Below are 15,603 nucleotides of genomic sequence, written 5' to 3'. Positions count from 1 at the left end.
GTGTATTTTTCTTATAATATCAGCTTTAATATAGGTGAGATCAACTATCAAATTGCTTTCATTAAGCTGCATACATTTTGCCTATATAGTGTAAAGGCTTTGATTACTTATCTTTTATGGCTTTTATAGATTTCTTTGATAGCCAAAGCATATTAAGAGAAGGTTGACTAAAATATAAAATGGCTACACTAATAATAGTACCTGAAAGGTAACTGATTTAAGCACAGGCTGTTTATTTCTTCTAACCTTCAAGTTAGTGTCATTTTCATTAATTCTATCATGTTTTCTCAAGTTGATAGGAGACTGAAATTGGCTTTTAGAGATTTAGTGAGCTTACACCTTCATATGATTTCATAATTCACATTTTTAAATAACAATACTGTTTATCTTATGAAGACCTTAAGCTCTTGACTTATGTCAAAAGTCTAAGAGGTTATTTCATTGGCTTTTTATATTGATTTAGTAAATCATTTCAGTTTTAAATATTGTCAAGCAATGGCCTCATGTTTTTCAACTATAAAAATCATAAGTAGAGTATTTGAATAACTTGCATACTTTTTGATGGAATACCTATGACTAGCAATAAGTATAAAAATATATATTTGTGATTTTAATAAAGCAGAGAGTTTATATGAGAATAAATCAATGACATTCTATAGATTTCATCATAGTATTCTGATATTTATTCATAAGATGGTGCTTTCAGACTGTTGTGTACTTTTTATCCTTGTGAAGTTTTCAGCTATCTTCCTAAGTATGCATAATCTCAAACTAGTTCACAATGCAGTGAAGTGCTATTAAATTCATTATAAAGAGTTACTTTACTTCATTTAAGTCTGAACTTATGGACTTGTGCAAGGGAAAAACTATATGGTTTTCATAATTCTTTATGGATGTCAACTACACTTTGGGATCTATGTACAATTGTGTACATTGAACTTCTGGACTTATTCTGCATTATAATTGGAAAAACTTGTGAAATATTGATTAAACGAAACTTTATAGGAAATTCAGATAGTGAAAGGTGGAACAAGCTTTAATGTTAATATAACTTAGCAAACTAGACATTATGTCATATAAGAAGTAGAAATTTGATTAGTAAAACTTCTGCAAAAGTCCAAAAAACTATTTTATCTTTAACTCATGATGAATCATTTTTTAGTTACTTTTCTCATAAAGATCATACATTGATGAGAATAGAGTTTTGAGTATTCAGAAACTCTATTCCTTCACCTTAAAGGGGCACACCCAAATAGTCACACACATACACCTTATTTCTTCTTGTTTCTCCTTGTTTGGAAAGCAGTTACCTAGAAGCATCAGGAGAAGCAAATGTTTTCCACAATAAATGTTACTATCCTTTTAGTAAGAACTAAGGACTGCCAAAGATAAAACATTTCAACACATGTTACTGTATGAGGATTCACCGTTACATATTTGTATATCTACAAAGAGTATATCACATTTATTAAGCTCAGCTTATTATTTAATTTCTTATATTTAATGTACATTTGATATTACTTTTCAAAATCAACCTGCCCTCCTAAATCTCTCTTTTTCAATCTCACTTTTTCTGAGGAAAAAAAAATCTATAATAATATTTGCTAGTTACTATCCAGAGGAGCAAAATAATCACTCTAAAGAAGTGGCTTGCTGCTTCCTGGGGCAGGAAGGAGACCCGTCAGGATAATTAACTTTAAAAGGTTGGAATCCCAGAGTCTCTTTGCTTTTAATGTTTTCCTTCCAACTGACTTATGTTCAACAGTGAAAAGGTGAAGTAAATAGTAATGAATTAAATCACTCTCAAATTATCTTTCCTTTTCTTTTATTCATGCCTGTGTATGACATCACTTTAGGTCTTCTATGAGAATCTGTTCTAAGAGCTTATAACAGTGCTGGCATATAGTAAGTGTTTAATAAATAGTTGTGGGTGAATTTAATGAATAGTTGTGAGAGCGGAATTATTGAAGGAAGAAATATTAGGTGATCCAGACTTTAGTGAACTGTGCCTCTATAAATACTGTGCACTTAGAATGTTTTAAAAATCAAAATGTGATTTCCAACATTTTAGAAACCAAAAGACAAATGATGAGATCCTTCAACTACTCCCATTTGAAAGTGGAAATAGCAGAGAAAAATTAATATATATGCATTGTTAATTAATTATATTATTAATGTTATAGTTTTTGTAGATAGTTCTCTTACATAAATAAAACTGCATGTGCAGTCATCATCTGGTTAAAGATATAGAAAATATTAAATTTTAGTAATTGCAATTATTATATTGTAAACTATTTTTTGAAGCTGAAAGTGGAAGAGAAAATAAAACAATTGCCCAATGAAGGCAATATATGAGTCTAAATATAGAAACATTAAGCCTTATCCTTGCTTTTGTTATTTCTACAATTATGAAGCTGAGCCTAGATTATCTCTTACTCCTTTTCTTTTATTCATGCCTGTGTATGACATCACTTTAGGTCTTCTATGAGACCTAAATTATTCCAAAACTAAACTGAAAGTTTCATTACAGAAATATTAAGTATAGTTTCCATCATCTTAATTAAAAATCACTTCAAATTCAATTAAGTGGAAGCATGACAAAAATGTTTATGAAAAAAACAAAAACATTAATAGAATTGAGTGCCTATTAACACCCCCTAAAAATAAATTTAAACAAATTAGTAATCATTTTGTAAGGGGTAAAATTGGAGAATGTGGATCATAAATGTATCGAATGCAGTGATTTCCTGTAATAAAAACATCAATTTTGCTTTAAATTAAGAAATGTTTCTAAATTCATAAATTTGCTAATTTGTGTCCATCTGAAGAGTTTCTGTCTTTCTTTGCCTCTGATGCTATTTTGTAAGCCACAGTACCTTATATAACTGTATTAGTGTTTTAAATTGTCACAGCAGCAGGTGAAACTCAAATGCTATTCTATGATTTGTAAATTTGTTCTCATCCACCTTTCCAGATTATTCTATTCTTTGTATCTGTACTGGTCTATGTAGAATCTTTGATGTGTACCTATTGCAATTTTAGCTCATACTTTCAAGTGAGTGTTAATATCTAAGAGTAATGATTTCGCTGAGAGAAACTAACTTATTTAAAAATGCTGAATGTTCTTATTTCATGGCGTGTCAACATTATTTTTTAAAAAATTATAATTAATGTCAATGGAGTAAAACTGAACATCTAGTTAATACAAGTTGTATTAAATTATTTGCTTACTATGTGATTATAAAATAACCTATTTGCACATGTGGACTAAGCCATGCTGTTGACTCTCAATAAATGTTAAATGATGACAATTTACTATTGATTCCTGTGAATTCCAAACTTCTTAACAATAGTTGGCACTTTAGTTGTTTAATATTTATTGAGCGCTCACAACAGACTAGGCGCTGGGGAATGGGTGCGAAGAGCATGGAGTGAGCTTCAGAGAGAAGATGGTCTACATAAGGAGCCCACGAGTGTACTCTGCTTATTTATGTGTTGTTTTTTACTTTTGTTTTCTTTTAAGGTATTACATATGTGTCCTTATTGCCCCATTACCCACCCACCCCCACCCCCCACTCATGCCCTCACCCCCCTGTTGTCTGTGGCCATTGGTTAGGCTTATATGCATGCATATAAGTCTTTTGGTTGATCTCTATCTTCAAGAGAACCTTTCCAGTACTCCACTGTCTCACTTGATCACTTAACACATTTCACTTCTTCTTCTTATTTTATGTAATACTTTTAGAATGTTCTCACAGTTATTTATCTCATGCATGGGAAAAGTCTTCCTAGTCCCCTCTTCCTCACCATGTTTCTCCCCTTCCCCTCACCCCAACAGAGACAGGTCTAAATCCTATCTATCACAGCAGAGCAACATAGTAAAAAAAAAGTTTGTGTTGTTAGATTGATGTGCAGTGTGCTGCCTCCCACTATGCAACATTTGGTTCATGTGATTCAAACATTTATAGGTAGGAATGTCATTTAATGCTAAAGAGAATTTCAGCCTAGTAAAGGAGCAATGTATGCCAATGATGTTGATAAGATTCGGAAGCAATGCAATGAGATCTACAATCATATTGTACCATTATTCAAAAGTTTAAAAAGTTCATTGTTATTAATGATCCATTTTCTCTAATAAGCTAATATGCAACTTGATCACTCTTATTTTATGCAAAATATGCCATAGGCAAATACAGGTCACACAGAGAGATAATTGTAATGCCCAAATCCTTGTTTCCATAAAATTATTCTGTCTTTCAATTATCATGAAAATAATAACTACTCTGTCTAATGTGACCTATTTTTCCTTCCTTTTCTTAGAGACTCTGGGCGTTTTATAGGACAAAAAAAAAAAAAAAAAAAAAGGCACACTAAATCTGTAAGATTACCCCAGGAACCTCACCCTGCACTTCATACTGGGATCACTTTTCTTACCACTAAATTTACCTTACTAACTCTCAGGTCAGAGGAACCGATTGGCACATGGGCTAACTTAAGCGTCCTCATATTTCTGGAACAGACAGCAGGCCTAGGAGCAACGTGTCACTCCTACTCTGCTTGCCTTCTATCACTTCTGTGATTCATCCAAGTAGTTTCTTAATGGAAAGTTTACCCATCTTTAAGGTTCTTGAAAGCAACAAACTTTCTTTACATCAAATGTGCTTTGTTGCTTCACCTGTCTTATAATTCTGAAACTGTCTTGATTTAACTTCTAAAATTCTTCACGTAAAGCTAATAGAATGCAATTATAAACCACTTCTTAAAGCTCAGTCAAATCTAATTGTCAATATGAAGAAAGTTATCATGTGATCTTCACACTTCTTTGGCAATACCTTAAATAATTTAATAATTTTTAAACAATGAAAAGTCTGTATTCTTGATTATTATCTACATCTTAATAGTAGGTGATGGCTCTTTAACACATACTTAAATCTGTAATAGGCCATTTACATTCTCTACATAATGAAAATTAACTTACAATTCTTACTTTTCCTCCTATAAAATTTTGATCATTATCACCAGAATTTGAAATGTGAATATAATTTTCAATTATATGATATAGATATTTGAAGATTAAAATGTTGTTCTTTAGAGAAGAAATCAACTTTACACTACATTATATAAAAGACTGTAGAAACGCATTTTAGTGTTTATCATCTAACTCACCAAGAATACACCTCCTCACAAACTCAAGATTAAGGTGTTAATTATGCCTCTTTATTCTATATTATTTACTTTCATCCCTCTTATTATCCTGAAGCCACATTTGGGTTTGTTCTCGTTTATCATTTAAAAATGTTTAATAGAAAGTGTATTATAAGCTGCTAGGTTACAAAGCTGAGTAGCCAGAATAAAGATTGTTTTTCATGAAAAATTTTTATTGATGTTTCCCTCTCACTTGATTTTCTTTAAATTGATTTTTCTTTAAATTGATTTTCTACTAAAGGCCTGTTTAAAAAAAAAAGATTTGGCATACACTATATTGAATAAAATTAATTCAAATCAATTTTGATGTCATATTCTGGAGCAAATTACTGGAGTGTAAGCTCCATTCTTTACAGAAATCATTGAAATCACCAGCCCTACATTTAAAAAAGCATTGTTGCTTTCTTACTGTTGTAAAACAAAATTACAAATTGTAGGTGAGATAATTCCACAAATAAACATGAAAATTTTATCAACATACATAAAATTAGATTGTACCTTATTGACTATTATTTCCTAATTTTTTCATAGAATGATGTATTATATGCTATTTGAAAAGCAATTCTTTTAAAAAATGAAAATTCAATTCATATCTTCCCTTAGAATTATGAAATTGCAAAGTGTAAATTTAAAAATCTCTTGATCATTATAATTTGCAAAGTCTAGATTTAATTTCAGTTGATTTATATGTGAGAAAAAGAGATAGTGGGTCAGACAACCAACAGAAAGCATCTATATTCTTATCAAGAGTCTTGGCAATGAAAATGCTTGTGAACACTTTTTAACTTGCAGTTAGCATTTGTATTGTTTGTCCTTGAACAAGAAATAACTGATGAAAGCCAATGATGATTAGAAATATTAACCTGCTTGAACTATAGAGTATAAAGTTTTTTCAAAATAAAACTTAGGGTATGGTCTAGCCCTTCCAGAAACTTATTCTGTGAAATTAGGCTCCTTTTCTTGCCTGGTAAAGCCTCTTTTATAAACCAAGATTATTTGACTAAGCAATCTCTAAAGGACTTTCAAATCTTAATATAGTCTAATTCTCATTTGTAATAAATGTCTCCCATGCCTGCAACATTTCTACTTTGCCCCAAATGCTGAAGAATATACTTATTTTTCTGATTACAAGTACAACCTGTACAAAAATATAAGCAGGAAAGTAAGATTCAGATTCTAAAATAAAAATCTTTTTAAATATTATTTAAATCTACTTAATTATAATATTTAAAGCATTTTCTTAAATTTCAAAAAGCACATCTTTGGAATAAAGCATACTACTGGATGTCCATTTAAATGACATGAAAATTCTCTAAATAGTAATTGAATTATAAGAAGCAGTAATAATGACACACAGTATATAGAACTTATACCCATGACACCCACACAGAAAGAAACTATAAAAAATAAAATAAGATATTATTTTTGAAAGCAGGAGAATGTGATAACACCACTGTGAGGGGCTGGTGGTTTCAATTTTGGACTATTTCCAAACAAAAGGACAATGACTTTCTATGTTTTTTCAGTCAATTCAGTTTGTATCATATTCCCTTATGAGCAAACTTTTCTTAATTAACACAATGACAGAAAAAAAAATTACCTTTAGAGTCTAAAGACTACTTGTCACTGGAAGGATATAAATTTAAAAACTTAGGCTCAGTCGGTTGGAGTGTCCTCCCCCACACCAAAAGGTTAGAAGGTCTATTTCCCATCAGGGTGCATAGAAGAGGCAACCCATCGATGTTTCTCTCTTACATTGATGGTTCTCTCTCTTCCCCTCTCTCTCTAAAATCAATTGTTTGAAAATTAGGAGGGTACTTCAGGTTCCCTCACCACTGATCTCACTGTGACATGACAGCCTTGGCTCCCTGCTCTCCCATTGTGTATACTCAGCAACCCAGCCACATGAACTCCACACTCCGTAGTTTGCTTTTATAGTTTCTAATATTGGAGATATCTTTTCAATTCTTCTTTGATGGAAAATTTTATATCCAGTTTCAGAATACAGCACAAATGCCAGTGCTTCTGTACGGTCTTTTCTCATTACAACAGGCAGAGTTTGTCAATCCCTCTGCTATGGCCCCAGAGCCCTGTGTATCTGTCTCAATCCTTGTTCTTAATCTGTCGATGCAGATGCATTCCATCAAAGACTGAACTTCATGCAACCATCTTGGTCTTCCAGCTCCAAGTACAAATGAGACACTGAATATTTATTGAATAGATCGAGTTTGTCTTTTTAAAAGATGGGAAGAACACTGTTTAGTTTTTTGTTTTGTTTTAGAGTAGTTAATAGTACCTTTTATAAATATAGCTCATATTTATCATATATATATATATACACACACACACACACACACACACACACACACACACACACACACACACACATATATATATATATATATATATATATATATATATATATATATATATACTGTAAACAAGAGGTAACAGCAGCTTCTAGAGACTGGTTTTCTTCACGGTTTCTTGTGTGGTAGGCACCTGAAATACTGTATAAAAGGGTCTTGTGTGGTGTCCTGTCTCCCTGCTGCTAGTTGGGTTCTGTTTTGTGTGACCAGGAATGATGCTGGCAAGACAGCTCAGTGGCTGGGAGGCGTTTCTGCCTCCTGAGTGTCTCTCTACTTTCCGTCCCCTGCTTGTGCTCCTATCTGATCAGGCTAGAGACAACAACAAAAAGATACATAGTTTTTCTTAAAAAAAAAATCCAATACCAATATGTACATTTCTATAGAATTTCCCTTCTCTTATCTTTCCTCTGCAAGGTATTGTTACTATGTTTTGTGAATTGATTTTTGCTGCAATAAACCTTCTTGTTTCAGTCACAGCGAGAAACAAAACCCCAGAGAGAAAGCCCCTCTGAAAAGAAGTAGAAAACGAAAGGGTAGGGGGAGAGGGAACTTGATGTTGTTTTTAAAAAGGACTAAAGATTAACGTTGAAAAATGAGGAGATGATGTCCACCCTTTTCACAAGACAAAGCCCTCCGGTATTTCCACCTCTGGTTTTTGTTTTAAATTCCTGTTTCTCTTCTGGATGCTTCTCTCCATCCTCATGTTCTTTGTGTTGTGTTGTATTTTTTGTTTGTTTGTTTCACTTTGTGTCACCACCTCAGTTTGCCCTCATGTCCTTTACACACAAGCAAAGTATTCCTTCAGCGGAGCCAAGAGATGGTGGGTGATGGGCCCGCTCTACCATGGCCCAGAGTCTCTGCCTCACCAAGTGGCTCATTTTGGAGACGTTGGTATAATGGACAGGGAAGCCGAACACCCTGTTTCAATGCAATGTCAGATGTCTTCTTTCTCATTCATGAAGATGGGGAAATGGTGGTCTTTGCCCTCCTTCATGGAGTTCGACCTCGTGGTAATGGTGCTCACTTTGCTGAACGTGGCTATTCTGCCATGCTACAGACACTCCTGAGGCTCCAGCTTATCATTCACAGTGGATGCCCACGGCCTGTTCATATCGGGGAGGTTTGCCCGGAAATAGCGGGCCCTGTGTGCAGCTGATGCTTCCTTGGCATCAATAATTACTGTTTTGTTGAAAGGGCATTAGCTTTCATTTAACTCCAGTCAAAACCTTTCTGAGAGTCTCAGATTTCAAATTTCTTTTACATGTACTTTTCCATCAAAAAGTTGAAAGTACTGTTAGACTGCTGAAAAAGTTCACAGAAACCTAAAATATTATCAACTCAAACAATGTATAAAAAATTACACATCATGACCAAGTGGGGTTAATTTTAATTATGCAAGGTTGGTTCAACATTTGAAAAAAAATTAATGTAATCTATCACATCAACAAGCTAAGGAAGAAACACAGAAAAACTATGAAAGCTATGTCAGCAGATACAGAATATCATTTGACAAAATCCAACATCCATTCATGACAAAATCTTTTAGCAAACTAGGAATAGAGAGGACCTTTCTCAACTTGACAAAGAACATCTACAATAAAATCTACAACCTAGCATCATACTTAATGAAGGGAAACTAGAAGCTTCTCTACTAAGATAATGAGCAAGGCAAGAGTATCCCCTCTAATTCCATTTAATCGTCATTGTACTGGAAGTACATGTTAACACAAGAAAATAAAAGAAAAGTTATATCAATTGTGAAGGAAGAAATAAAACTTTGTCTTTGTTCACAAATGATGTGATTGTCTATGTAGAAAATCTTAAGGAATCAAGAAAAGCCTAGAACTAATCAGTGTTTATAGCAAGGGTGTAAGATACAAGGTTAATTTGCAAAAGCCAATTGCTTTGCTGTATGCCAGCAATGAAAAATTGGAATGAACAAAATTATAATACAATTTACATTAACACCAAAAGAAGGAAATATTTATATATAACCCTAACAATATATGTATATATATCTACATGAGGAAAACTATAAAACTCTGGTGAAAGAAATAAAAGAATTGAATAATTGAGAAATATTCTATGTTCATGGGTAGGTAGACTCAAAATTGTTAAGATGTCATTTCTTCCCAAATTGATTTGTAGATTCCATGCAATCACAATAAAAATCCCAGGGAATATTGGAAAACTGATATTGTGAATATCAACAAACATCAAAAAACTGAGTTTAAGTTTTTATGAAAAAATGAAAGACTCAAAATAGCCAAGACAATTTTAAAGGAGAAAAATGAAGTCAGGAAACTGACACCGCTGGACTTCAAGACTACAAAGCTATGACAATCAACACAATCAAAGCAGTGTTATATTGGTAAAAGAATCTCTTATATAAAAGGCCCATGGCCATCACACCATAAGCCGTCACGACCAAACAAGCAGCGGCTCTCACAGTGGGCAGGGCAGGGTGCAAGCTACAAGTGGCGATGGGCGGGGTAGCCAGCTGAGGCAAGCAGAAGCGATAGTGCACGCTGGGACTCTAGTAGACAAATAAATAGATCGATGGGACAGAACAAATAGCTCAGAAATAAACCCACAAAATATAGTCAATTTATCTTTGACAGAAGAGCAAAAGCAATTGAATGGAGAAAGAATAGTCTTATCAACAAGTGGTACTAAATCAAGTGGACATCAACAAGCAGAAATAATAATAATAAAAAAAGAATCTAGACTCAGACCCTGCATTCTTCTCAAAAAATTAACTCAAAGTGGATCATAGACATAATTTAATCTTAAAGCTATTAAACTTCTAGAAGATAACATAACAGAAAATCTAGGTGGTCTTGGGTTTGGCAATGACTTTTTAGATACAACACCAAAGGCACAATCTCACATGATTGCAGTCAAATGTTGGCTTGAGCTGTAGTCATCTAAAACAACCAACTTCTGGATGGCCAGGTTGGCTCACCTAGATGGCTGGCAGTTGATGCTAGCTCTTGGCTGTAAGTTCAGCTTGGGCAGTTGACTGGTCTGCCTATCTGTATCCTTTGCCGCATGGTGGTGTCAGTTAGAGTACTTACACGGCACCAGCTTCCCCGGAGCTAGTGTTCCCAGAGGAGCAGGTGGGAGCTGCATGGCCTGTCCTGCCTTTTTAGCCTGGGAAGTCACACAGCATCACTTCCCCGGCAGTCTGTTGCCTACAAGTGACTCACAAACCCGAATGGACAGACTGCCCAGGCCAGGCCTCCTTATTCTCTCCTCTGTCCTTCTAAAATGTGTCTTCCTTTCTACTCCATCTCTGTTGGCCTAATTCCTTTCTATATTTCAAGGTCTGCCTCAGTACCACCAGCCAAAGCCTTTCTGATCCCATCAATCAGCTACCAGAGCCAGTACCTTGGTGGTTGAGTTGAGAGAGACATCAGTTTAAATCCCAGGTCTCCTATGTAAGAGTTACACAACCTGGGAAAGTTATTCATTCCTTTATGTGAAAAGCAAGAATAATGTCAGGATCTGCCTACCTTACAGGGTTGTTGTATATGTTGAATGACAAAACAGTAGAGAACATTTCCTATAAGACATAGGAAATAGACAATGTTAGCTATTATTGTTACCCTACTTTCTTTCCCCAAAGCCCATAGCATTTTATTTGTACCTTGTTTGTGTCTATCATAATTTGCCCCTTGTGATAATAATTCATGGGCTTATTTTCTATGGGCAACCTATCCCAGTATATATCAGTATTTTGAATATCAACTCAGAGCCCCTTTGATTTTTTTAGGCCTCAATAAGCAAAACACATCAAGAAACTTACCATTTTTATCTCTATTATTCCTTGTAACATTTTTTTTTCATGATTCTTCTTGCAGAAATTAGAAAAGAAAAATTTGAGAAGACTTCTTCAGTTCTGAAAGATAAAGGTAATAGAGTCAATGTAACATAACACTAGAAATTTATTAGCAAAAATATTTGAATGGGCCCATAATACATTAGTCATCATCTTTGCAGATGTGGGAGACAAAATTCCATAGGTCACCCCTATATATTTAAAATTTTGTATTTATTTACCTATCCCTCAAATACTTTCCTATAGTTCACCATGACCTAAAAAGTGCTCTGATTACAATTTCAAAAATTAAGGAAAAAAGAGAGAGAAAGGATTTTTCTTAAAGAATAAAGAGGTTTTTTAAAAAAGTTAGAAGGGAAGTAAAGAATGCAGAGAGGACCTACCTTCATGTGTTCTGGTTCTCTCCTTTCTGTCCACTCATAAAATATATATTTAGTGCACAGTCCTTCCAAGCACTTGCCAACCATTGGAGAAACAAAGTTTACAAAGCTAGGAATAGGGAGGAAAATTGGGGAATTGGAGTTGTAAGTTCTGCTAGTTTCAAAGTCTCTCTTAGTCATGTTCTGTCTGCTTTAGTCTTGTCAGGCTTCTTATTGCTACGAAAAGGCATGACGTTCTCATTTAAATTTTGAGATTTTTCTCTTCTGAATGGACTGACTTTCCTCTCTATCCACCTAAATCTCAGGCCTCTTTCTAAGAATAATGTCCATATAAACCATTAATTTTCCTCAGTGTTCACTGAAACCTCTCTTCTGAATTCATACACTTATGAATTATTTATCTAATTAGTTAATTGAAATGCCACTTATTTAAGCATCAAGACCTATGCTAGTCATCTTATTTTTATGTGAACTAATCAGTACCACATCCAATAATTATTTTTTGTAAATCTAATACACAGAAATCAGAACACATACTCCCTAGATACTGGGATTATAAGAAAAACATAGTCTGTGTCCTTTTGATATTTATAGTATTAATGACATAATTCATTAAAATTATAAGAGTCATAGAGGAGATATGCGATGTTCTATAAAAGAGTATAATAAAGATTCTAATTAAGTCTGGGGACTAGGAAAAGGCTTACCTGAAGGAGTTATATTGAAGTCAAGTGAGGAGGATGAGGAGTTAGCCAGGCAAAAAATGGGGATTGTTTGAGAGAAGTACAGAAGCCGGGCCTCTGCTCTTGGCCAGGTACAGTAAAATCTACTTTACACATTTTGTTTCAGCAAGTTGTGCTGGATATCTCAAATTTTATAAACGTGGACGCTGAGGCATAGATCAAGTAAGTTACTCAGTTACACTGTGAAGTGAGAGGCAAAGGCGAGAATGAAAGTCAAGTCTATCGGATTTTAAAGTCCATCTTTTAATTTTCACACAGATACTGCTTGCTCCTTAAAATAGGGTTCTTGCACTTTTATTCTTCAAAGAACCTTTGCTTTGAATGTAGAGCTCATTACATAACTTTGAAAATCTATTTGATAGAGACACATTGGCTATGCAGTATAAAAAATAGCCTTAGTCCTTTTGCTATTGGGGTGACCCCCCCTTAATCGCCACAGAGGAGTTTAGTTTATTTTTCTGCAGTGGTTATTTGTACTTTGTAAGAGACTCTTCATCCTTCACTCTCATTTTATCTGACAATTAACAACAACATTGTCCTTGATTGTGTGAGAACTAAAGGTGTCATTGAAACATACTACCAAAAAAATCCATATATATATATATATATATATATATATATATATATATATATAGTTTTCAAATATAAACCTTCCCTCTTTCCACTATAGTATAATTACTATTCAATATAAAAGCATCTAAAAAAGTTGGGGCATAAATTCAAAACTACCTTTCAGGCAACTATGATTATCAGTAATCTAAATTGTTATGTAAAGACTCCACTTGTGCCAAAGCCTAAACTAGTTGGAAATGGTAGTTGTAAAACTCTGTCCTGGAAAACATTATTTGAGGAAACTAAATCCACACTGACCACTTTACTAAGTAGGCTTCTGTAATTTCTATTATTGTTTTTATGCTATTAATGAACATAGGTAATTGTAGGTAATTTCTTAGTGAACACTTTTTTTTCCCCTCAGTGTTAAATCCTCTACTATTTGCAAGTTCTCTCCACAGTCACTAGAAAATCATGTATATAAAGGCTTACTGCATATGATTATTGGTGTAGAGCTATTTAAAATGCACCTCTGTTATATTCAAACTGCATTAATGCCCTCAAATATATAAAGTGGATGTTATTTTAGAATAAATTTATTTCCTGTTTCCTATATTTTCTGAATATTATTTATCATTACAATTTTTTATTGCAGGATTACCTATCAGATTTCAGGAACTTTAAAAACCTCTGCAGTGTTATTGTTTCTGAAGCAGTCTTTGAAGTCTGCTGCTGAGTTGTGGCAGAATCAGAATGCAGCAATTCCATTCACTAAAAAGCCACTTACTGCATTGGAGTCATCATATATTGGGAGTTATTTATATTCTGCAGCTAAGTGGTTGCCTACGTTTGCCAGTCTCAGCGATTCCACTTTGTACACACATTAGAACCCACATTGAAGCAAGGCTCCAATTCTAAAACCAGGATTATTACACAAAAACCATTTGGGACCAAATTTACCTGGGATGTGATAACCATGAGTAAATTAGGCATTTAAAGAAACATCATTAGGTTTGTGTCTTTATTTAAAGTGATGCAGAGAAGGTCTAGGGATGATTGTTTGAGAGAAAAAAAGCAAGAGAAAGACATCTTGCTGGCTTTTGCTGCTGGTTCAGCTACTGACTTTCCTGGGGTGGGGGGACTCGTGTAAGTCCTTTCAACACATTTACAAGGGCAGAGCCCTGTTTATATGGCTGTGACCACTCAGAAACCAGACAATCCTGCTAGTCACCCCTGCTATTGGTTATGTTCCTTCTGGTATCCACCCCTATACTATATCACCACTTGCTTCTTGCAGCTGGTCTGACTTATCAGAGGATCCTAGAATCACCCATTGTCCCAGGAATTGCAACACAAACCCAGAAAAGGCATCAAAGAGATGAATTAAATTCCTCCTTTATTAATAATACAACAGTAGCAACACTTAGGTTCCTCTGGCATTGGTTAGTATGATAGACACTGGAACTATTGTCTAGTCTTGTGACACAGGCCTGTGTATGTTTGGATCTAATACCAGTGGATGCTCAGCAATGCTTATCTTCTGTAACATTCTGATGCTCAAGACCATGCACCTGATGATCCCCCAACTTCTATTTGTCAGCAATGTGCCTTTTCTTGGCCATTCCTACTAATCAAACAAAAAGGATGGGCTAAGCTGTCTGAGGACTTTGAAACTGATCCCCAACAATCTATACTTCACCCTAGTTCATTACTACCTGAGTCTCTGGGGGAAGTGTAGGGAAATGAAAAATCTGAAACCATCTTTTTATTCCTTTGTGAACATTTCTCCATCACAACCTCCTTGCCCAGATTATTTGAGAGTTGCACTTTATATCACAGCACATTTAAATATGTGTGGCTCAGTGGATTGAGTGTCGCCCCATGGGCCAAAAGGTCCCGGGTTCGACTCCCCATCGGGGCACATGCCTGGGTTTCAGGCTGGTCCCCAGTGGGGGGCATGCAGGAGGCAGCCGATCCATGTGTCTCATCAATGTTTCTATCTCCCTTTCTCTCTCTCTCTCTCTCTCTCTCTCTCTCTCTCTCTCTCTCTCTCTTTTTTTCTCTCTCTCTCTCTCTTAAATCTATAAAAATACTTTTTAAAAAAAGTAATAAATATGTTCCAGATTCTGATAATCAAGATTCGTAAGACTTCCTGTAGGCTCTTAGACAAATGCAAAGAAACTATCATATTTGTAAAAGCAACACATGCAAGAATATGTTCTTCAAAACTTATTTCCTAATAAACAAGACAGATGAATTTTTAAAAATGCTTTAAAATGACTCAAACCAATGATGTATCCATTGGATTTTCTAATACAGAAGTGCAGAATTTTTATATAACATTCTCTCCACAGTTTTTATCAGATTTGATATCTACTTGCTTGGCTAATTAGAGACTGCTCAGATCTGCCTGTGGACATGCTAACTCAGGTCAAAACCCCTTGAAGTCAAAAAGGAGACTGAGAGAGTCAATGTGGGAGATGGCCCAGCCTGTGAGCAGATGCCATCTTCCT

The 15,603-nt window shown here is 34.6% G+C and overlaps 1 protein-coding gene across 2 annotated transcripts in view; it reads left to right on the top strand.

The window, feature by feature from the left end:
- Nucleotides 1-15,603, top strand: part of TRDN (triadin) — a 301,414-nt gene that overhangs the window by 224,682 nt on the left and 61,129 nt on the right. For both annotated transcript variants that reach the window (XM_080663584.1, XM_080663583.1), the window contains one exon: nt 11,438-11,488. In XM_080663584.1, the coding sequence (XP_080519710.1) occupies nt 11,438-11,488 (51 nt within the window). The remainder of the gene's footprint in view (nt 1-11,437; nt 11,489-15,603) is intronic.

Source organism: Plecotus auritus, assembly GCF_963455305.1.
Source record: "Plecotus auritus genome assembly, chromosome: 4".
Classification (NCBI taxonomy): domain Eukaryota; kingdom Metazoa; phylum Chordata; class Mammalia; order Chiroptera; family Vespertilionidae; genus Plecotus; species Plecotus auritus.
This window is presented reverse-complemented; position numbering and strand designations above follow the sequence as displayed.